Source organism: Babylonia areolata, chromosome 8, assembly GCF_041734735.1.
Source record: "Babylonia areolata isolate BAREFJ2019XMU chromosome 8, ASM4173473v1, whole genome shotgun sequence".
Taxonomy (NCBI): Eukaryota; Metazoa; Mollusca; class Gastropoda; order Neogastropoda; family Buccinidae; genus Babylonia; species Babylonia areolata.
In genome coordinates this window covers 48,496,901-48,519,806 of record NC_134883.1, presented here as the reverse complement: position 1 = coordinate 48,519,806, position 22,906 = coordinate 48,496,901, and the positions used below count along the sequence as shown (strand labels likewise).

At 46.3% G+C, this 22,906-nt stretch overlaps 1 protein-coding gene across 1 annotated transcript in view; it reads right to left on the bottom strand.

The window, feature by feature from the left end:
* Window positions 1–2,280: 2,280 nt before the first annotated feature.
* LOC143284894 (uncharacterized) overlaps window positions 2,281–22,906 on the bottom strand; it is a 24,363-nt gene continuing 3,737 nt past the window's right edge. The window contains exons 2-14 of the mRNA XM_076592022.1: window positions 21,692–22,906; window positions 20,956–21,178; window positions 19,396–19,717; window positions 18,788–18,875; window positions 17,958–18,055; window positions 16,799–16,832; window positions 15,145–15,281; window positions 13,103–13,254; window positions 7,804–7,913; window positions 7,038–7,263; window positions 5,561–5,630; window positions 4,659–4,792; window positions 2,281–3,983 (exon numbers count right to left, since the gene is read on the bottom strand). The exon at window positions 21,692–22,906 is cut by the window's right edge and continues 561 nt beyond it. Of these exons, the coding sequence (XP_076448137.1) occupies window positions 3,888–3,983; window positions 4,659–4,792; window positions 5,561–5,630; window positions 7,038–7,263; window positions 7,804–7,913; window positions 13,103–13,254; window positions 15,145–15,281; window positions 16,799–16,832; window positions 17,958–18,055; window positions 18,788–18,875; window positions 19,396–19,717; window positions 20,956–21,178; window positions 21,692–22,906 (2,905 nt within the window). The 3' untranslated portion in view covers window positions 2,281–3,887. The remainder of the gene's footprint in view (window positions 3,984–4,658; window positions 4,793–5,560; window positions 5,631–7,037; window positions 7,264–7,803; window positions 7,914–13,102; window positions 13,255–15,144; window positions 15,282–16,798; window positions 16,833–17,957; window positions 18,056–18,787; window positions 18,876–19,395; window positions 19,718–20,955; window positions 21,179–21,691) is intronic.

Genomic DNA, 22,906 nt, shown 5'->3' with positions numbered 1-22,906 from the left:
AGTTATGTGTGCGTGTCAATTTCATCAACCTGAGATTGTGACAGAACATTATCTCATATTAACTCTGGTGTTTCTCGCATATTTTTTACATGTTTGAATACTGTTGATGCATTTATCAAACTGAATGACTTGTTAAGGGCTCTTGAGCTGGGAGTTTAGAGAATGTAATAATACATAGCCCATCTCACTTGTTATTTCTTGTTCCACAGTGTGCTTGGGAAAAGAGATAGTTATACACATGCATTACCATTCTTTCCATTAGATGTTTCTGTACATTAATCGACTGTCACATACAAAAAACTTTCTAACTTGGAAAAAAACCCAAAAGAGAACAAAAGACATAAATCATCACTTCTCTTTATTTTTCAGAATGGAAACATCAGTTGCAAAGTTGTAATCCACAACCACAATGACAAATGCATGATGTCTTCTTTATCAAAAAACTCCCTAAAAACAACCACAAGTCAATGACATATCATGACAAATTCTTCATTACGTACAAACTCTCTAAAAACAACCATAATGACACATACATGATATACTGTTCATTACAAACTCCGTAAAAACCACCACAATGACACATGCATGATGTGCTCTTTATTGTGAACAAACTCCCTGTATAATAACCACAATGACACACACATGATGTATTCCTCACAACAAACAACCTAAAAAACCAGAACTTAATCTGTTCAGGTACAGTTTGATTGCAATGGCACCAATGACTGACGTATCTCTTCCCTGTGGTCAAAAATTTGGTGTCGTATGAATAAGGATTCAAGTGATACAGGATATTACTGAAGACGATAGTTGGACAACACTTGCAGAATGGATGAAGAAACCACTTATGCTTCCTTCTATTCAGGAGTGGTGGTGTAAGTTCACCAACTCTACACACAAAAGGGTTAATGGTCACAATGCCTTTTACAGTATTCATATTCACCAAGTCTAGGGCTCAGCATGGGGGACCAATCCCCTGAAACTTTCCTCAAAGTTAAGTGCCCATACACACACCTGGGTAGGGTGGGGAAAACTGGAGTGAAGTGCCTTTCCCACAGACACAACACCAGGCGGAAATCAGGCCTCCAGCCCTGATCACAGGATCGGAAGTGCAACACATGACTGACTCACCACCTGAAAAAAGGCCCCGATACCCAAAATATCTGCATGCTCCACATGTTATGTGGATAGCCCCTGTCACTGCGAACACATGTAATATGAATGGAACATGATCTTCAACCCTACCCTGTCACTGTTGACACTTGTATTGATTCTCATCCATCTGATGTATAAAACAACTTTTATTCTGCGCACACAGCCTTCTTATGTACAATCTTAAAGGTATAATACAACACGCCTTCAATGGCTCACGTGAACAAAGGAACAGTACAGTATACAGGGGACAGTCTCCAGAAATGGGAGTGAGTCATGGGGTGATATTCATCAGTTATTTGTGACAGACTAAAGTGTGAACCAGTCACAAATGCATGGCCAAAGTGTATAGCACATTCCTGTACAGCTGATCAGGTTTATGGTGAAGCAGTTTCTGTTTAACACCGTAACTGACATGGAGGCAAGTGCCAGTTTGTGCAAGGGTTTGTGTCTTCAGCTTGTGTCACGATCTCAATGATCTCCAGCTTGCTGGACTGCACACAATAACATTGCTGTTTTTTCTGGAGTCAATACTGACTTGGGGAAGACAGGAAAAGTGATGGACTGAAAACACTGCAGAATGGACAGGGAAACTATTTGCAGAGACCCACGCATTGTCACACAACTAACAGACCTGGAGAATTTTGGTGAACAGTTCTTCTGGGCAGCACCCCAATGACTTTTCACAGTTAATTAAGGGAGAAGGAGAAGATGAGAAGAAAGTTAATACATGTAATGACAGCGAATGTTTCAGTGTCATCAAATAATTCAGTGTGTTGTTCACGATGGGGAATAACATTTCTCTTTTAAAATCAAACAGATTTATGTGTTGCCATCTTTGTCACACTTGTGGGTATTTCTGGAGACTATCCCACATATATAATACATATCAAAAGAAAAAATATGCACAGTCGAGCACAAACAGAGCGACAAAATTATCCACACACCCACCATTCCATACAGAAACACCAGGGGGGAGGAAATAATTGAAAGGATGTGTTTTCAGGTCCAGGCATTTGACATTGTTGCTTATAGTCCAGCCAACGCTTGGCCATACCGGGACTGAATAAAAACATACAATTAATATACAAATTTAAAAAAATCAATACAAAAACCTTCACCTGACGCTGCTTTTTTGTTTTTGTTTTTTAATCATAGGTGTTTTCCCTGTGGCTTCATGTTTTGATTCAAGTTTTGACAGAAGTGGTTCTTGTGGGTTCACAATAAGAAACCGGCAATGGAAGACAGGCAGACAAGGTGTCTGTCTTAAGCATCCGAATTGCTGGGCAGTGTTCCTCAAATCCACACACTTCAGGGAGATTCTCTTCATATGCCCATGTCATTCCGGCAGCCTTCAATTCTGTGTCAGTGCTTGGCTGCTAAGTGGTAGGAGGAGGGAGTTCTGTTGTACGTGTTAAACCAACTACCGAATTAACACTTACTTTGAACTAACTCTGGAAGACAATAAGCTTGATTGCTAATGCGCAGTCAGCTTTTGTTTCAAAATTGTTATTTTTACTTGTGTGTGTGATCAACCCAAGTCTCCGCTTGCAGAGAAAATGAAGGCAGCTCACAAAAAATAAACAAGGACTTGTGTCATCAGCACACTACCGTGTCTCCAGACATTCATTCTGCCAATATTTCCCTTAGCTAGTGTGTGTAGATGGCTGTTTATCAGTGTTCGTGGTGGTAGTGCATGAGCTGTGTGAGTGGAGTGTGTACAACCACGGAGTTGCCTTCAATGCTATTCAAGAATGATTTTATTATTAATCACAAATATTACTGTGATCAAATGACAGCTGTGAACATTGTGTGATGGCACTGTATTTACATATGACTACAATGCTAGTAATCTGATGATGAGACTGAATGACTTGTATGTCTTTTTCATCTCAGAATAAATGAGTGATGCCATTTACTGCTGAGAGAACTGCTTCCCGGCTCCCTTTACACACACACACACACACACATTCACGTAATCACACACACATGCAAACATGCATACAAACACACATACACTTTATGGACAGCCAGCATGCATCCACACACCTGCACACACACACTCACATACACAGCCATTCCCATTCTCTTTAGCATGCACACACACACACACACACACACACACCACATGCATGCAAAACACACACAGCATCACCAACATCACCTTTTATCAAACAACTTGTGAAAAAGCAATAGACACGGAAGCAACTTGAATGATACTGAGTCAAAAGCTGACTATTAACAAAACAAAAAACAACAACAAAAAACACACCTAAAACCTGGAAAAAAAACCATGGTGATGCTCATGGCATTCTAAGCAGCATAGCAACAAGAATACCCAACACACAAACAACCAATGGATACTCCCCACCCGTTCCTCACAGTCTGCAGACGGGTGACGCGGGGAGGTGGACAGTTTCAGTTTCAAGACGGTGTCATAGCACATAGACATATCAATGTATGCTACACCACATCTGTCTTGAACTGCCCCCCTACCATCTGGTGGGGCTGAAAAAATTTTTTAAAAAGAGGGGGCCAAATGAAGACAGAGAGGACTGACACTAAACCATAGCTGCTGCAAAAACTCAAAGAGATGCTGGATAAAAAATGTACACTCACACATCCACACACTCACACAAAATACGCCCACCAACCCCCCCCCACACACACCACCACCGCACACCCTGTCCCCCCCCCCCCTCCCCCCACCCTCCCCAAGAACACAAGGAAGCTGATCAGTGACGTCGAGGCATACGGGTGCGGGGTCGCACTGGGGCCACGGCCATGGCAGGTTCAAGGGCATCAATGAAGGGCACGTCCTCCATGTGACCCTGAGTGACACCAACATCGACAGTCATGTAACACAGCATCAACAGTCTTCATCATCACACTTAAACCCACACAATGTCTGTATTATGACATGACATCAATACACACATTGTTAACTCAAGTACAATTAGCTAACACTCTGAACCTGTCCCGTTCTTGCACTGAACTGCGTTCCACACCACTTTTCGTTTCGTCCAGTTCTAGTGTCCTTGATTGCAAAGTCTGTCACTTTGTTTCAGGATATTTTGACAGGTAGAAACATGAATGAAAGTGTTAACTCATTCTGCTCTATGCCTCAGGCACAATTCTGGGGTTTTTTTTGTGCTTTTTTTTGTTTTTGTTTTTTTGCTCTTATGGCAGAGCATCAAAACCTTTTTTTTTCTTTTCCTCCTTTCAACTTAGTGTAAATAATCAAGAAAGGGACACAATCTAAATAAACTTCTGCACAAGTTACTCTCAGTCTGGACACAGTTCAAGCATTTTTTTTTTTTCTCTCAACTTTTATTCATGATCATTGCTAGAAAACTACATTTCACTTCCTGCTGCTAAAAAAGTGTTCCAAGATGAAGACCATGCTTTGGATCTTGACAAAGACCCCCACCCCCAGATGGAGGAGGGTAGCGCTAACTGTAAATCTGCTGAAAGAGCTTGACTGTGCTGACAGCCGCGGGACCTACCTGTTTGAGCAGCAGCTGGTCGGGGATGGTGATGGATCCCTTCATCAGGGTGTTCACCTGCGACAGGTGTTCTGGGGACAGGGACGTCACCACCTTCAGCGTCTGCGTCTTGTGGTCCACCGCACGCACCAGGCCTGACGCACACGACACACCAAACTGAGTCACAGCGACACGCAACACAACACCCCCCACCCCCCCTATGCAATGACAAACAACACACCTCACTGGGTCACAATGACACATAACATAACACATCTCCATACAAAGACACAGAAACACACTTCACTAAGTCACAAAGACACACAAACACAACACAACTCCATGCAATGACACACCTCAATGAGTCACAATGACACACAACACACCTCAATGCAATGAAACACAACACACTTCACAGAGTCACAATGACATTCAACACACCTCCATGCAATGATACACAACACACCTCACTAAGTCGCAATGATACACAACACACCTCACTAAGTCGCAATGATACACAACACAACACACCTCCATGCAATGATACACACCACACCACACTAAGTCATAATGACACACAACACACCTCCATGCAATGACACACAACACACCACACAGCCTCTCGCAACACACCTCACAGAGTCCTTACCTCTTGTTGACTCATGCAATGACACACTCACAACACGCCTCTACATCTTACAAGACATAATACCCACACAACGTACACTTTTCAATGCTCCCTCAATTCTGTGGCATCATACCACTCTCAAAGCAAAGAACACTGTTTACACAGACAGAGCCCGACACTGTTTTATACAGACAGACAAGCCTAACATTGTTTATAGACACAGAAACAAGCCTAACACTGTTTATACATACATGGAAACAAGCTGAACATTGTTTATACCGACAACAAGCCTCACCATATCCAAAGCATTTGCACACTGGTGTTTCTTTGAAGAACATGGGCAAATCTTCGCTGGTTCTGTAGACCTGAAAGCACAAAAACACAGTTAATCTTGCTCTGTGAAAATCCATGTTCTGCCTGTGAACGATACTTTCTTATCACAAGCTGTTCCAATTTTCAGAACTAAAGAAATACATGTCAGTTCCTTGGTCATAGTATTTCAAAATGCTGGAGTGTTTATGTTCACCAAGGTTGACAAAGTCTTTCTGTCAGATATACAAAAAAAAAACCGACCTCACTGTACAATTTGACTACATAAAGAAAAACAAAAAGAGAAGAAATTAGAGAATGATATAAGGAGTCCACGTGTGCAAATGTTCAAGAATCTTGATTCTATTTTTAGAGTCGTCTTTGATTTTTGCAGGAAAACTGATGATGGTTAGTCTGTTTTTCAACCGACAACCTGGACGGCATGTACATGATTCAGAAATATCACTTCAGTTTTCTGACACTCTGTCTCTGCACTGTACGCTCCCTCTCTCGCTCAGTCAAATCCATGCACTCAGATCTTTCATGTCTTGACTTTGAAAACTTCCTGTCTAGAATAGCCCCCCTACCATCTGGACTTAAAACCTTCCTCTTTCTAGAATAGCCCCCCCCCCCCCCCCCCCTGCACCCCCCACCCCCACTATCTGGACTTAAAACCTTCCTCTGTCCAGAATAGGCCCCTTCTGTCTGGACTCAAAACCTTCCTCTGTCCAGAATAGCCCCCTTCTGTCTGGACTCAAAACCTTCCTCTGTCCAGAATAGCCCCCTTCTCTCTTGACTCAAAACCTTCCTCTGTCCAGAATACCCCCCACCCCACCCCCACCATCTGGACTTAAAACCTTCCTCTGTCCAGAATAGACCCCTTCTCTCTGGACTCAAAACCTTCCTCTGTCCAGAATACCCCCCACCTCCCACCCCACCCCCACCATCTGGACTTAAAACCTTCCTCTGTCCAGAATAGCCCCCTTCTGTCTGGACTCAAAACCTTCCTCTGTCCAGAATACCCCCCACCTCCAACCCCACTCCCACCATCTGGACTTAAAACCTTCCTCTGTCCAGAATAGCCCCCTTCTGTCTGGACTCAAAACCTTCCTCTGTCCAGAATACCCCCCACCCCACCCCCCCACCATCTGGACTTAAAACCTTCCTCTGTCCAGAATAGACCCCTTCTCTCTGGACTCAGCACAAGATTCAGTCCTAGATGAATACAATATCATGATTTTTTTTTCTCTTCTTCCTCTTGTAAGATATTGCGTGTGTGTGTGTGTGTACGTGTTTAATGTTTATTGTAAAGCGCTTTGAGCTCCCTTTAAGGAAGGAATGCGCTCAACAAGTACTCGTTATCATTATCATTATCATCATCATTGACAATTACAGTCACCGTGTAACGTACAATTGACATTTACAGTCACCATGTAACGCACACGCTTTTCCACACACCCCACCTCAGAGAGGTCGGCCTTGCAGAGAGCGACGACAGACGCACGGAGAGCGTCGACCATCAGTGTGTGAGGCAGCTGGGAGTGACAGATGTGGACAGCAAAGCGACTCCAGTGAATGGAGTAAGGCTTGGCCGAGGTCAAGGTCACCGAGGGGGGGAAGCCCTGCATCAGGTGGGCCAGAAGGGCAAGGTCACGCAGGTTTTTGGGTGTCAGCTTCACTCTGGTGGGGCTGAAAAAACAACAACACAGCATCACTCATGAGACAATGTTGGATTCAGTGGGTGTTTTTCTCATTTTTATGTGCACATACTCGTATGTGTGTGTGTGTGTGTGTGTGTGCGTGTGTGCATGTTGTGTGTGTGTGTGTGTGTGTGTGTGTGTGTGTGTGTGTGTGTGGTGTGTGTGTGTGTGTGTGTGAATGTGCACCCTGTTAAAACTATTTAAAGAATTTTGTGCTGAAATGACTGAACCTATTGTGGTGAGATCAGAACTGTGAGAATCCAGGGAGAATGTTTTGTGGCTTAATGTAGCAATGTCTTTCTATTTTTTTTATCTATTTTTTCGCCAGGTAAAGAAATGCTATCAACATACTGACAAAGGTAAAGAAATGCTATCAACATACTGACAACCTATTCACCGCTCTCTCAGCAAAGCAGCACACACATGACAATCGACCTCTATCACACTCACTGTCTGACAATGTGAACAGACCACAGGGGTGACACTCACACACCAACAACGTGAAGACACTACGCGACAGATCACTTACTCGTTCCGCGAAGGAACAAGGGACTGCACAGTCACAAGCTCGTGTTTCTTTTTGTCCTTGGCGCTTTCCTCCTCCTCCTCCTCACCCTCCTCTTCCCCCTCCTCCTCCACCTGTTCAACAGCGTTACAAGCATCATGTAACTTCACTTCTGGCTGAATGTTTACCTGTGATTATAAGAATCTGTCCACATGCTTTGACACCTCCTTGGATCTGTGTGTCAGTCTGTCAGTCGTCTGAACTGCAGCCTTGTCTCGTCAACTACAGTGGTTAACAAGAAACACTGACGGGCGCGATAGCCGAGTAGTTGACTCATTCTTCTCCGAATTAACTCATACCATGATTACTTCCCCTGTGCATCAGGTACAAGTATTCTCGTAGATATACCAACACTCTGTTCTATTTCATTTATTCTTGCTTGGTACAGTTGGCGTTCTGAGCTGAACCGTTTACACATTCCGGAAGCATGAAAACGTAGCTCTGACCAATTGAATCAACAATTCTCCATTAATTTTCGCGGTTCTAGTGAACTTTGGCCGCCGTTCTTTGTCTCTGGACATTGCGATTGGAATGAACTTCCTCTTTCACTTCATCAAGTCTCCACACTCAGCTCTTTCAAGTCTGGCCTTAAAACCCACCTCTTCCCAAAATAGCCTCCCTTGCCTGCCCTTCCTTGTCTTTAGTTTCTACAGTTTTAGAGTTATGCACGCGTGCGAATGACTGGTGCGAAAGTGCTTTGATTTGTCTCTGCACAAGATTCAGCGCTACATAAATACTATTATTATTATTATTATTTATTATTATGTAGTGCTGGTCCAGGGCAGCTGTAACAGGGTAAAAGGTGGAGGTTTTCCTGATCTCCCAGGTCAACAGCTGTGCAAACCTACTTGCGCCTGAACGCCCTTTGTGCGTATCATGTAATCTATGTCAGCGTTTGGTGGGTTATGTTAACATTCCCAGCATGCACCCTTCCCAAAACATATGACTGCCTTCACAGCAGGGGTAATAACGGTCATACACATAAAATCCCACTCGTGCGTGAGTGAACGTGGGCGTCACAGCCCAAAAACGAAGAAGACAAAAAACAGTAACATCATCACTCAGTTCATTTGAAAGTTACTGAGTTAGATTGGTCCACCTGTATACCTACCTGAGTATCTCTATCAATAAACCAAATTTACTGTTGGACACAGTTCTATCCATAGAACTAATAAAAGACATTTGATTCATAACTCAGAACTGTGACAAACACTTGACACCATACACAATCAGTCAGTCATGTTTCACACAGACCACACACACTACACACACAATGTCAAAAAATAAGCAACAGTTACACATTCACAACACCTGCAAGGTACAAGCTGGAGGACAAATAAAAACACTGTAATGTTGTTGTTTTTTTCATGGTGAAGTCAGTTATGAGTAACAATTCTCTCGTGAGTTTAGACATTATGATGATCAAGACTATTCTCCACACATGGAAACAAGCTGCCACCAGTGGCTGGAATGAAGGAAAACCAGCTTTTGACATTTGGATGGATACACACAGAACCACCAGCAGACACGGATAAACAGAATAAATTAGCAAACAGAACAACCAGCACACAATGATTTATACACAGTGTAAATTAAGGCACAGAACAGCTAGCGCAGATGGATATACAGTACAAATTAAGGTACAGAACAAGCAGTGAAGATGGAAAAAACAGTGTTAATTATGCACAGAACAACAAACGGAAATGGATAAAAACAGTGTTGTAGTTTGTACAGGACACGAATGTCAGACCCCTGCCGGAGTCTGCACTAGTTGGGTCACGGTTAAGTATGTGTAATTAAATCAACATATAGAACAACCAGCAGAGATGCATTTACAGTGAAAGTGAACATGTAGATCAATCAGTGGTGATGGACAGAAAAACCAGAGGTGAACAAACAACCAAATCACAAACACAACTTAGCTGGCAACGGATACGAACAGACCACCAGCCCCAACACACAGACACAGACACACACACACACAAACCGGAACAGTCAGCAATGGACAGACACAGGCAGAAGAGACTCTAGTCACACACAGCAACGCCCATCTAGCACACAGCGACACACACACACACAGAGTTGACACATACAAAGTGACACACACACACACACACACAGTGACAAATACACAGCAACACACACACAGTAACACATTACACAGCTATGCACACACACACACACACACACACACTCACACAGAGCAACACACACACACACAAAGAGTAACGCATACACAGCGACATAAACACACACAGAGTGACACAGGCACACACACACGTCACAACATCAGTCACAGGATATACCTTAAGGCACAGCCCTCAGTCTCTCCAGCCCTGTGAGCCAAGACAAGGCCCAGTCACAGTGTTTGCCACAAGCCACCGACTGCAGTGCAGAGCATGGGGGGGCAGGGGGGGGGGGGGGGGGGCAACCCTGCTCATCACGCAGACTGTGTGGAGGGGCAGCACCAAGACAACGTGGGACGTATGGGGGGTACGGGCCATGGACTGGGTTACCTGCCCCTCACACAATGCAGATTCTTGGGAAGAGCAGCACCGAGACAATGGGGGATGCAAACGGGCTATGGGCCATGGACTGGGCTACCTGCCCCTCACACAATGCAGATTCAAGGGAAGAGTGGCACTGAGAGAATGGGAGATGCAAGGGGGGGTAATGACCATGGACTGGGTTACGTGCCCCCCCTGCACACTGCAGATTCTGGGGAAGGGCAGTGCTGAGAGAACTGGGGGATGCAAGGGGGGGTATGGGCCATGGACTGGGTTACCTGCACACTGCAGACGTAAGGAGGGTCAGCGCTGACAAGATGGGGGACGTACATTAGGGGGAGGGGAGGGGGGTTACAGGCTGAGGACGGGTTAGCTGCCCCTCACGCAATGCAGATTCTATGGAGGGGCAGCAGTGAGAGAATGGGGACTGAACTGATGGAGAGGGTTGGAGTAAGGGGGATCTGGGGGGAGGAGGAGGGGGTGGGGTATGGGCCAAGAATTGCGTTAGCTGCCCTTTACACAATGCAGATTCTATGGAAGGGCAGCGATGAGCCATTGAGTAAATCACAATGGTGGGGGGAAGGGAGGTGGGGAACATGGGGCCACGGACTAAATTAGCAGCCCCTCTGACAAGGCAGACTCAACGGAGGGGCAGCGATGAATGAGGACTGCACTGACACAAGGGGTTGGGGTGAGGGGGCTGGAGGAGGAGGGGGGGGGGGTATGGGCCAAGGATGGATTAGCTACCCCTCACATAAGGCAGACTCTATAGGGAAGGGTAGCGCTGAGAGAATGGGGGAATGTATGGGGGGGGATGTGGGGGAGGGAGTGGGGTTATGGGCCAAGGATGGATTTGCTGCCCCTCACACAGTGCAGACTGTCACTTCGTTTTGCAGGGGGGAAGGGGGTGCAGGTGGGTGGGGTGGGGTGGGGACGAATGCCGTGGGGACAGGGTGTCAGTGCTGACACAATGGGGGTTAAAGGTCAAGGTCAGGGTGACTGATCCTCACACTGTGGGACTGACACAGAGGAAGGGGGTAGGGGAGGGGTCATGGGGGGAGGGGAGGCCGGGGTGTCTGTCCCTCCTGTCGTCATGGTGACTGGACTGGGGGAGGGGGTGTTGAAGGGGGAGGGCAGGGCAGGGGGAAAGGACAACAGATTCCTCTCACTCCAATGTGGGATGTGGATCAGATGTGGATGTGAACACAGCACCACCACAGGGCAGAGGCGCGGGCACTGTGTAAGACCCTTGCAGCACACAACAAGCATCCGACAGGAGCAGGACACACACACACACACCGAGAGGACTGCAGACTCATCCCTGTGGAAACACCAGACAGAGGCTGGCAAAGGGCAGAGCACGGTCTGCACCCAGCACACAGACGACTGGAGGAGTGGGAGGTGGTGGAGGCAGGGAGGGGAGGGAGAACTGAGCTGACGCAGAGCCGATGAACTAGGAGAGAGAGGAGGGGGTGGGTGGGGGGGGGGGCTAGGGGGGGTGGGTGGGGGGGAAAGCCCTCATGTTGGTCTGGCAGACTGAGTGTCAGGGAAGGCTGATACAGGGCAAGAGGTCTCTGGATGGGAGGGCAGAAATGAGGCAACTGGTCTGGGAGGGAAGGGGGGAGGGAGGAAGGGAGGGCAGAATTGGGGCAAGTGGTCTGGGAGGAAGGGGGGGAGGGAGGGAGGAATTGGGGCAAGTGGTCTTGAAGGGAGGGAGGGGGGGAGGGAGGAAGGAATTGGGGCAAGTGGTCTGGGAGGGAGGGGGGGAGGGAGGGAGGAATTGGGGCAAGTGGTCTTGAAGGGAGGGAGGGAGGGGGGAATTGGGGCAAGTGGTCTTGAAGGGAGGGAGGGGGGGGAGGGAGGGAGGAATTGGGGCAAGTGGTCTGGGAGGAAGGGAAGGAGGGAGGGTGGAGGGAGGGAGGAATTGGGGCAAGTGGTCTTGAAGGGAGGGAGGAATTGGGGCAAGTGGTCTTGAAGGGAGGGAGGGAGGTAGGGAGGGAGAGGAATTGGGGCAAGTGGTCTTGAAGGGAGGGAAGGAGGGAGGAATTGAGGCAAGTGGTCTTGAAGGGAGGGAGGGAGGGAGGAATTGGGGCAAGTGGTCTTGAAGGGAAGGAGGGAGGGAGGGACGAATTGGGGCAAGTGGACTAGATGGGTGCCACAAAAGCGGTGACTTCCAACAGGGTGACCCTCAACACTGACCAACATGTGCCGTGTCACCATCAGCGCTGCTGTGAGGGAGGGACAGAGCTATTAGGCTAGGACACACACACACACACACACACACACACACACACACTGAGTAATTCTGGCCTCAGGGGCTTCAGAGGACGGGTCAGGACTGGGCAACATCTTGGAAATGGACGTCCACAAACTGCTTTTGCCAGGGAAAAAAAACCCAAAAAACACCTCCGTTTTTCCCCAGTCAGCATGCCAGATGCTGCAACAGAAACTTGCACGACGGGTGTGTCAAGAGACAGACTGCTATTCCGCTCTCAGCACCCACAGGCAGCTAGCGTCTCGGCAGAAGTTGGAAGTACGGAAGGGAAAAAGGACGGACTTCCCTGAAAACGGACTTGGATGGTGGGGGGTGAGGTTTAGGGTGGGGTCTGGATAGGAGCGTGACTGAAGACACTTCCTCTCCAAAAATCAGGGGGTTGGAGAACCGACGGATGGCTCAACCGCTGCACATACATGACACAAACGTGGGGGTGAGGGAGATGTGGGGGGTGTGGGGGGGCTCAAGGGGGATCACCCACGGGTTCGGTGTTGTAGAGCCAGCCCGGCTGGTGGGCGGCGAAGTGGGGGGTGATGGGGGGGAAGTTGAGCACCTCCGTGGCCAGGTTGAACTGCACCACCAGGTCAGGGGTCACCAGGCGAAGGACATCCACGAACAGCTGCAGGCCCAGCTCTGTGGGGACACACACACACAGCAACACTTCTGTGTCACTTCTAACAGCACTTCTGTGTCACTTCTAATGACACTTCTGTGTCACTTATATCAACTTTCCTGTGTCACTTCAATCAACAGCTTCTGCCACTTCTAACAACACTTCTGTGTCACGTCAACACTTTCTGTCACTTAAAACAACACTTCAGCCACTAAATCAGTTCTGTCACTTCAACAATTCTGTTACTTCAACACTTTAGTCACTTAAACATTTCAACACCTCAGTCACTTCACACCTCAGATACTTTACACAACACTTCAGTCACTTACTCAGTTCTGTCACTTCAACACTTCAGGAACCCTTAAGTCACTTCAAACACTTTACACAACACTTGAGTCACTTCACACACAATACTTCAGTCACTTCAACACTTCAGTCACTTCAAAGAACATTTTAGTCCTTTAACTCTCTCCATACGAACGGTGAAAGAGACGACATTAACAGCGTTTCACCCCAATTACCATCATCAAAATATTGCAAGCGGAAGGCTCTTATACTGAATAGGTGAATGTTGACAAAGAATACCACAATTCTGACGACGGAAGCTAAAAGTTGGGTCATTCAGACACCCACTGGACATCCGAGGGGTCTGTGTAGAGGAGAAGAGAGGACTGGCCGTACTGAGTGAGTTAACACAACACTTCAGTCATTTCAGACAACACTCCTGTCACTTCTGTGAAGGACCATGACCCTCAAACTAGGAAGCAAGACTGCACTGGCTCTGAGAGCTACAGTCTTGGGGGGCTACTTGGACCTTGGGAACCATCCCAACGCTGACTGTCCTAAAACCTTCTTGGCTGAGAGAGTGGGGATGTAACTGGGGCAAGACACTCAACTAAGATCAAATTTCTGGTCCAAACAGTTGGGACAGCAGTCGCCCTCCTGTGCTGTTCTGGCAGTCATAATGGGGCACGGCAGACCTGCATACATCACACAGCCACACCTGTGTGACAGTTTCAGTTTCTCAAGGGGGCGTCACTGCGTTTGTAGATAAATCCATATACCGTAAAGTTCGGCTTTCAGATATTGCAATTCATCATTTTCGATACACACAGCATAGTGATCATGATCTTATTTGTCCATTGTGCACAAATGCAGAAGAAAACGAATTACATTTCATGTTTTGTTGTCCAAAGTTATGTGAACAAAGGTATAATTTCATACCTCAGAAATATTACTCTCAGCCTTCTATGTTTAAACTAGTTTTCCTTATGACGTCACGTCGTGAAGAAGAAGTCAGACAGTTTGCAACTTATCTATACAAAGCATTCAAAATCCGGTCATTTAGTTGTTCCTGATTATCGGTCTAGGTATTGTTTTGTTTTATTGTATCATATACTGTATGTCATAATGTTTTCGAAATAAGTTTACACACCACCCCTTCATAAGGGGCTAAGGCCTTTTTTGAATAAACCATCCGAATCCGAATCCTCTTCTTCTTCTTCTTCTGCGTTCACTCGTATGCACACGAGTGGGCTTTTACGTGTATGACCGTTTTTACCCCGCCATGTAGGCAGCCATACTCCGTTTTCGGGGGTGTGCATGCTGGGCATGTTCTTGTTTCCATAACCCACCGAACGCTGACATGGATTACAGTATCTTTAACGTGCGTATTTGATCTTCTGCTTGCATATACACACAAAGGGGGTTCAGGCACTAGCAGGTCTGCACATATGTTGACCTGGGAGATCGTAAAAATCTCCACCCTTTACCCACCAGGCGCCGTCACCGTGATTCGAACCCGGGACCCTCAGATTGACAGTCCAACGCTTTTACAACTCGGCTATTGCGCCCGTCGAATCCGAATCCGAATCCGAATCCCTGTGTGAGCCAGGGAGGACCTGACTGACCTTTGTTCCAGCCCATGGTGTTGATGACGAGGGGAGGGGGGTGCTCCATGTCCCTGTAGGCCTGCAGCACGTGCTCCACACACTGCACGTACAGGCTGGGGCCTTCCGCGGGGCTGGCCATGCCGTAGAAACACATGCTGCACACCACAAACGCTGGGTGTCAGTCACTGGGGTTGAGTGTGAACGTGTGTGCATGCGTGTGTGAACGACACATGCCGCAAACCACAATACTATGTATTTATAAGTGACTGTGAATAACACATGTAAGTGACTGTGATTTAGAGTGTGTGTGTGTGTATGTGTGTGTGTGTGTGTGTGTCTGTGTGTGTGAATAACACATGTAAGTGACTGTGACTTAGTGTGAAGATGTGTGTGTGTGTGTGTGTGTGTGTGTGTGAATAACGTATGCTGCACATCACAATAGTGTGTGTTTGAGTCCATGATTGTGTGTGTGTGTGTGTGTGTGTGTGTGTGTGTGTGTGAGTGTGTGTGAATAACATATGCTGCACATCACAATAGTGTGTGTTTGAGTTTATGATTGAGTGTGTGTGTGTGTGTGTGTGTGTGTGTGTGTGTGTGTGTGAGTGAATGAAATGCAAATGCATTCTAGTGTGTGCACACATGGAATGCACTGTCAATTCGAGAGCCATGAGCAGTACATCTGCATTTGTACAATTATGATACATATTCTGTCAGCAAAATAGTGCAGTCTATTGAATACATAAGAACAAACACTCTATTTCACTAACCAATATGTGCATATATATATATATATACAACAGCAGTGTGTGTTCGTGACCATGACTGAGAGTGTATGTGTGTGTGTGCGAGTAAATGAAATGTAAATGCATTCTTGCGTGTGCACACACGGTGAGCAGTACAATTGCATTTGCACAACTATGATACATTTTCTGTCAGCAAAACAGTACAGTCTATTAAATACATAAGAACAAACACTCCATTTCACTAGCCAATTTATTATATTTTTTTCTGAGACACAAAACACACTTGTATTCTTCATCTGTGCATACAAACAGTGACAGACACTCCCTAATTGACACATTCAATGGTCCCAAGGTTGTCATAGCCGAGGGGTGGCAATGGGGACAAGCTCCCATTGTCTATAAAATGCCCCTCACCGCGCGCGTCTCCAACAGCCTCTGACAACTAAGTCCAGCTCCTAGCCTGCTCGTGTGGCTTAGATATAAGCCCGGCGGAACTGCTACTACTGATAGGAGAAGGGGCGAAGGCGGGTCACCTGGTGCCTGAAAACCAGTGCTTTGGGGTAGATGGGGCTCATCAGTCTGGGAAGACAGCTCATCTAAGAGAAGGAAAACTGAGATTTCAAACCTCCGCTGCCTTGCAGCCATACCCACTCATAGGAAAGGCTTCGGGAGTCAACCCTGAGGAAAAATCCGGCCAGATGGAGTCTGTTAGCCTCAGCAGGCAGTCCTTCCAAGAGAAGGAAAACTCCCAAGAGAAAACCCGGCCAACTGTAAACCGTTACCAGAACAGAAGATCACCGAAGACGGCGCCACAGTGGCCTCTTTAAGGGGCGTGATCTAGTCAAAACCGGCTGTGCACGCAGTCTACGACACATGGCTACGCAGACAACAATGACACATTCAATCACAGCAATCAACAGATCTCTTACCTCTCAGCGCTTTTCTGGTGACAGAAAGGTGGACCTGCAAAACAGAAAAAAAAAGAACAACTTTTTCATAAGAATATTTCTGATTAACAGGTTCATAAATCTGATGATACTGGCTTTAAAGCTGACAGTGTGAGCCCCCATGTTCTAAAACAAAAGTGGCTACAGTGAAACCCAGGCCGCTCTTCCTGGGCAAAGTGCCACACACACACACACACACATACACACACACACATGCAAGCACACACACACATACACACACACACACATGCAAGCACACACACACACACATACACACACACACATGCACACACACTTTTATCTGTCACAGAATAATAGTCTTACCTTTTAACTCTCTCCATACGAACGGCAAAAGAGACGACGTTAACAGCGTTTCACCCCAATTACCATCATCAAAATATTGCAAGCGGAAGGCTTTTATACTGAAGAGGTAAATGTTGACAAAGAATACCACAATTCTGACGACGGAAGCTAAAGGTTGGGTCATTCAGACACCCACTGGACATCCAAGGCGTCTGTGTAGAGGAGAAGAGAGGGCTGGCCGTGCTGAGTGAGTTAACTTTGGTTGCATACCAGCCCCCACTTTGGAGGAACAATACAATCAACATGAGCATCAAGTACACAAATGAGATTTTTAAAACTACTACTGCACCCAAAGCACAAATCAGTTTTATAGGTTAATAGTTAAGCCAAGACTTTTTTTTTTGTGTGTGTGTGTGTGTGTTTGTTTTTTCCTATCCTTTGTAGAAAAGGAAGACATCTGGGCTTGGATTTATTATTCTCTCTCTCTTTCTCTCTCTCTCTCTATTTTCTCCCCATCTGCAAGTGTCTTTGTTTTAACATCAAAGTGGATTTTTCTGCAGAATTTTGTCAGGAACAACCCTCGCCATGGGTTCTTTTACATGCGTTAAGTGCATGCTGCTGCACACGGGACCTGTTTCTTGTCTCATGGGAATGACTAGCACCCTGACCACCACTCAGGTCCAGCGAAGGGGGAATAAAAATGCTAGTCCATATAATTATGGGACTCAGACCCATGGACACTTGTGACCTGGCTGAGTGCGATTCCACCAGCAACCTCTCCACGACCTGTCTGCCCAGCAACTTGAATGAAGCGAATTATGCCCCTTGCCAAACTCACCAAACACCGGACTGTCCAAGACTGTCAGCGCCACTGTACCAGGTGGAGAGAACTCTGTCTGGCCCACGTCACAATCCAGGTAACACACCTTGGACACACTGAAAGAAAAACGTGCAGACAATAGTGGTGACTGATTCGCTTTAGATGGACGTCCCATTTGTTACTTGCAGTGTGCAGTGGAATGCTGTGATCCTAGTTTACAGAACCACCACTGAATGTGGTTTACTGCAGTGATGCTAAGATTTAAAAACACTCAGTTAACTATTTGAACAGTTTGTTGTGTCGCCAAACATCATCGAACTTGTTACAACTGCTGTCAAATACCGTTTTGGTGAAATGACATCAAATTCATTTCTTCTTTCTGCCAGCAGTGTGTTGCAGGTACACAATGAAACAACACTGAAACTTTAATTAAGTTGTCAATTCTTGTGTGCATAGTTTGGTGTACTTTGGAAAGAGAATTAAATAATTAACCCCTTATTGTGTGCATAGTTTGGTGAACTTTGGAAAGACAATGAGACATTTAACCCCTTGACTACTGCTGATGAAAATGCTCATTAGTGACGGGCTATCGCCTCAATGAGTTTACAGGTCAGGGCATCAGTCACAATGCTCAATTTGGACTGGTTCCTCTTGGGACTGTATCGCTTTTGTTCAGTAAAATCAATCACACACAAAACGTAACGACTGCCTTTCAAACTCTTGTCACACTTATCTCATCGAGGCTCAGCAGTCCAGGGGTTAATCTTGCCAGCATTCAAAACTGTAAGCACTTGACAACGAGAGAGAGAGAGAGAGAGACTGGGCTCATCAATATACAAACCACTCACCATGAGAGTGCGGCATTGACCATGAATCGGCTGAATGTGGACTTGCCAGAATTCACACCACCACACAGCAACCCAACAGGACCCGTTTCTGAAAGGATGGACAAAGAAAACCAAATGTTTCCACCAAGACAGGCTGGATACTATTACTATCGATCCACTTCAAACACACATACACACACACAATCCTGCACAGCCCCATTTCCAGTAACTGACGATCCAGAGCACTCTAACCTTTTTTTCTTAGAGTTCTCTTGATTGTATTCTTGTCAGTTTTAAGATATTGTCTGAATTTGCAGCAGGTTTGCTTCACAAACCTATAGGACACCTGTTATAGTAGTTAGATGTTCGGCTGGTTTGATCCCCCTCCCCCTTTCTTTTCCTTGTGTTCAATATTGTTCTTTTTGATTATGAAAAGTTTCTCCACACAGACATGAACGAATACACACACACACACACACTCATACACACACACACAAGCATGTATGCATGCACATTCACAAACATGCATGCGCACCCACAAACACAACACACACACCTTACCCCCTCCCCCCAACCAGAAAATCAAAGACCACTACTACAACAACATACACACTCACTGCAAAACTCACTGGATGACTTCACAGCAGCGGTCCATTTCTTCAAGGCCTCGTCAAAATCCTCAGACGCCTTGACGCACATGGTGGTGGCCTGTTCCTGGGAGAGGAAGGCAGCCCCCACTTTGACGGGGTCAGGGGTGCTGGGGGTGGGGGCCAGGGGGGTGGCCACCCGGTCAAAGTTGAAGCGGAAGAGCTGGGTGAAGGGGGGGTGGGTGCAGATGTAGTCTGCGGCGGGGAAGTCCAGGCGGGAGGCCCACAGGATGACCGCGCCCGTCAGGAACTCCTTGACCCCTTTCTCCTCCACTCCCAGAGCCTGCACAGCTCTGCGCAGCGGCTGCCCATGCAATGACACTACATCAACGCAGGTCAGTAAACAGCAGGGAGGAAAGTGGCAGAATGGTTAAGACGCTCAGCTGCCAATACAGTGTTCATGAGGGGATGGCTTCAATTCCCACTCTCACCCTTTCTCCCAAGTTGAATGGAAATGGAAAATCAATCTGAGAATCTAGTCATTCAGATGAGATGATAAACCGAGCTCCTGTGTGCAGGACGCATCTGGCGTACTGAAAAAGAACCCATGGTGATAAAAGTGTTGTCCTCTGGCAATATTCTGTAAAGGTAATCCACTCCAATTAGTACACCAATATGTATATGCATGCACTCAAGACCTGACTAGTGCACTGGAATATGCTGCTGTCAGGCTTCTGCCTAGCAGATGCGGTGTAGCATATATGGATTTGGCCAAACGCAGAGATGCTTCCTTCAAAAACTGAAGCTGAATCAATAAACAATTTGCAAAGCCTGATGTAACATACAGTAAACTACTATAAAAGTGCACTCCATACCCCCACAACTTTGCACGAATTTCAACCTTAAGTTGGGGGGTGGGCATTTACCGAGTGCTCAAACCTTTGCAGGAGCCAATTCCCGTACTTGGGTTTACTACATAGTGGGCATTTAGAAGGCTGTTTACTGTGGTTGCAAAATGCAAGAAGAGTTTACCATGGTAAGTGATGGCTAATTCTACATTTGTTTCCTATTATTCCATTCATTCATCACTTTTCATGTTCTGAATATAACATTATAAGTGAAGTTAAAAAAACCCAAAACAACAACAACAAATAAACACACAAATATTTCCATAAATCTGCCGAACATATGTGTGTAGGTGAGTCAGTGACTGACCACATTAACATTAAAGTAAGTGAAAAGATTGTGGCCGGGGTCCAAGGGCTGCTTGCACCTCAATACTAAAACAAAAGTAAAACAAAGGGGAAAAAAAACAAAAAAACAAAAAAAAACCAATTCCAAAATGCTAATTACACAAATAAACAGTATATATACAGAACAAACTCCCAGCCATGCACATGAAATCCATGGTCAGTAAGAGATCCACCCCCCGGAAACAGAGTATGGCTGCCTACATGGGCAGGGTAAAAAATGGTCATACACGTAAAGCCCACTCATGTACATACTAGTGAACGTGGGAGTTGCAGCCCACGAACGAAAAAGAAGAACTACGAGATGCACACAAAACCAACACTCCAACACAGCAGCCACAGAATCAACCACCTTCTTCTCTTTCTCTGCACAGCTGGTGGAGATGGTGATGAGACTGCACGTGGACGGAGAGAACAAGTCATACGACCTTGACCCCTTGGCCTCCATGGCGTAGCCCATCACGCTGACCTCCCCTGCCATGACCTGCAGCCTGGCGCGACCCCGCAGGCAGATCTTCTGGGGATGGGTGAGGAAGACGGCCATACCCCCGTCCTTGCATGGTACCACCTGCATCCTGAGGGGGTCCAGACAGTAACACCCAGGTTCACTTTACACACACACACACACACACACACACACACACACACTGCCACAGCAGTTTCACTTGACACTCATATCACAATTCTACAAATGTCTCCACTTTATAAAAAGAGTAAAAACATACTTTTATTTTCTTTTTCTTAGATAAATTCTTGAAACATACTTACATTTTTATAACAAGTATAAATAATACTATAGGACCTTACCAATGGAATAAACTTAAATTTTTCACAAACACTAGATAATGTCACCTGCATTTAGTATAAAATCTGGCCAGCAGAATGATGTATTTGATATTTTATTTTAATAATTTCCTATTTCTCTGTCACAGACTCTGGGCAGCAGAATGATGTATATGACATTTTATTTCTATTTCTGTCACTGACTCTGTGACGTTAACTTCCTCCTCAAGAAAAAGCTGTGATCAGCAGTTACGTTACCAATTAGGGACAGCAAAGAGGTGCTACAGGTGTTGATGGTTCCTTACCTGGCAGTGACCTCCTCCACCGGGTTGTCTTTCTTGGCAGCTGCCGACTTCTTGGAGCGCTGACTGCCCTTCACTGCCTGCTCTTGTTTGGACTTGGACTTCTTCTCTCCCTTCTGCCCTCTCTCTCGATCCTCATCCTTCTTCTTGGGCTGTCGGTCTCGTCTCTCGTCTCTCCACGACCTTCTACCTCCGCGCTCGGAGTCCTGGTCACTGTCTGTGTAGTTCCCAAAGTCAGGTGACCTGTCTCGCGGAGCTGCTCTACCTCCGCTCCTTGACCAATCGCGACGCTCCACAGAGCTCTGTCGTTTTCGTTTGGTACCCACCACCTCTGTATTGTTCCTTCCGTCTCGACTGAAGCTGTTTCTCCTTTGACGGTCTCTCCCTCGCTCATAGTCATCATTCTGTTGGTATGTTCTATGGTCATAGTCAGGAGAACGGCGGCTGCTGTAGCTGTCCTTGTGAGAGTGATGCCCCCTTCTGTCAGATTCTGATTCTCGATGTCCAAACGAAGAATCTCTACGATGATCCTGATAATAATCATCATCATAACGAGAACGGTTCCTGCTGCTGTCATCGTTGTACCTTGATGTGGTTCTGTCATCATCCTGACTTCGTGGAAAGCTGCGAGTGGCGTCATCATTGTTACGTCCAAACTTATAGTCTGACCGGCCCTCCCCAAGTCTGGGCAAACTGGTGTTGCTGGTGGTGCTCTGCTCCACTTGTTTCTTCACACTGCTGGGAATCTTCACATCCATCAGTGACTGTATTTTGGATGCTGCTGCAGTAGATTTCTGAACAGCGGCTTTGTTTTTCTTCTCTTTAGATTTTGCATTCTTCTTGGCGCTTTTGACTTTTTTCTTTTTGACTGGTGGGGCATCTGAATGCTCTCGATCAGAATCCTCCCCAGACTGGGAGTAAGTCCTCATGTTCCGATGATCAGGTTGTGTGTTGAACTGTCTCCCCTCCCTCCAGTCCTTGATGGGTTCTGGAGAGGGACTGTGATAAGCAGCACCGCTCAGTGCTCTTTTCCTCACCTGCTTGTAGTCCTCATAGTCATCATCTGTGCTCCATCGTCTGTCGTCTTCTTCCACACGGAAACTGCCTGCTTGGTGTTTCTTGGGCCGAAGAGTCTCATGCAAACATTCATCATCAGAATCTGTGTAGTTTGCTGAACTTTGTACAGGTTTGGGAGGTATTTGTCTGTGAGTATCCAAA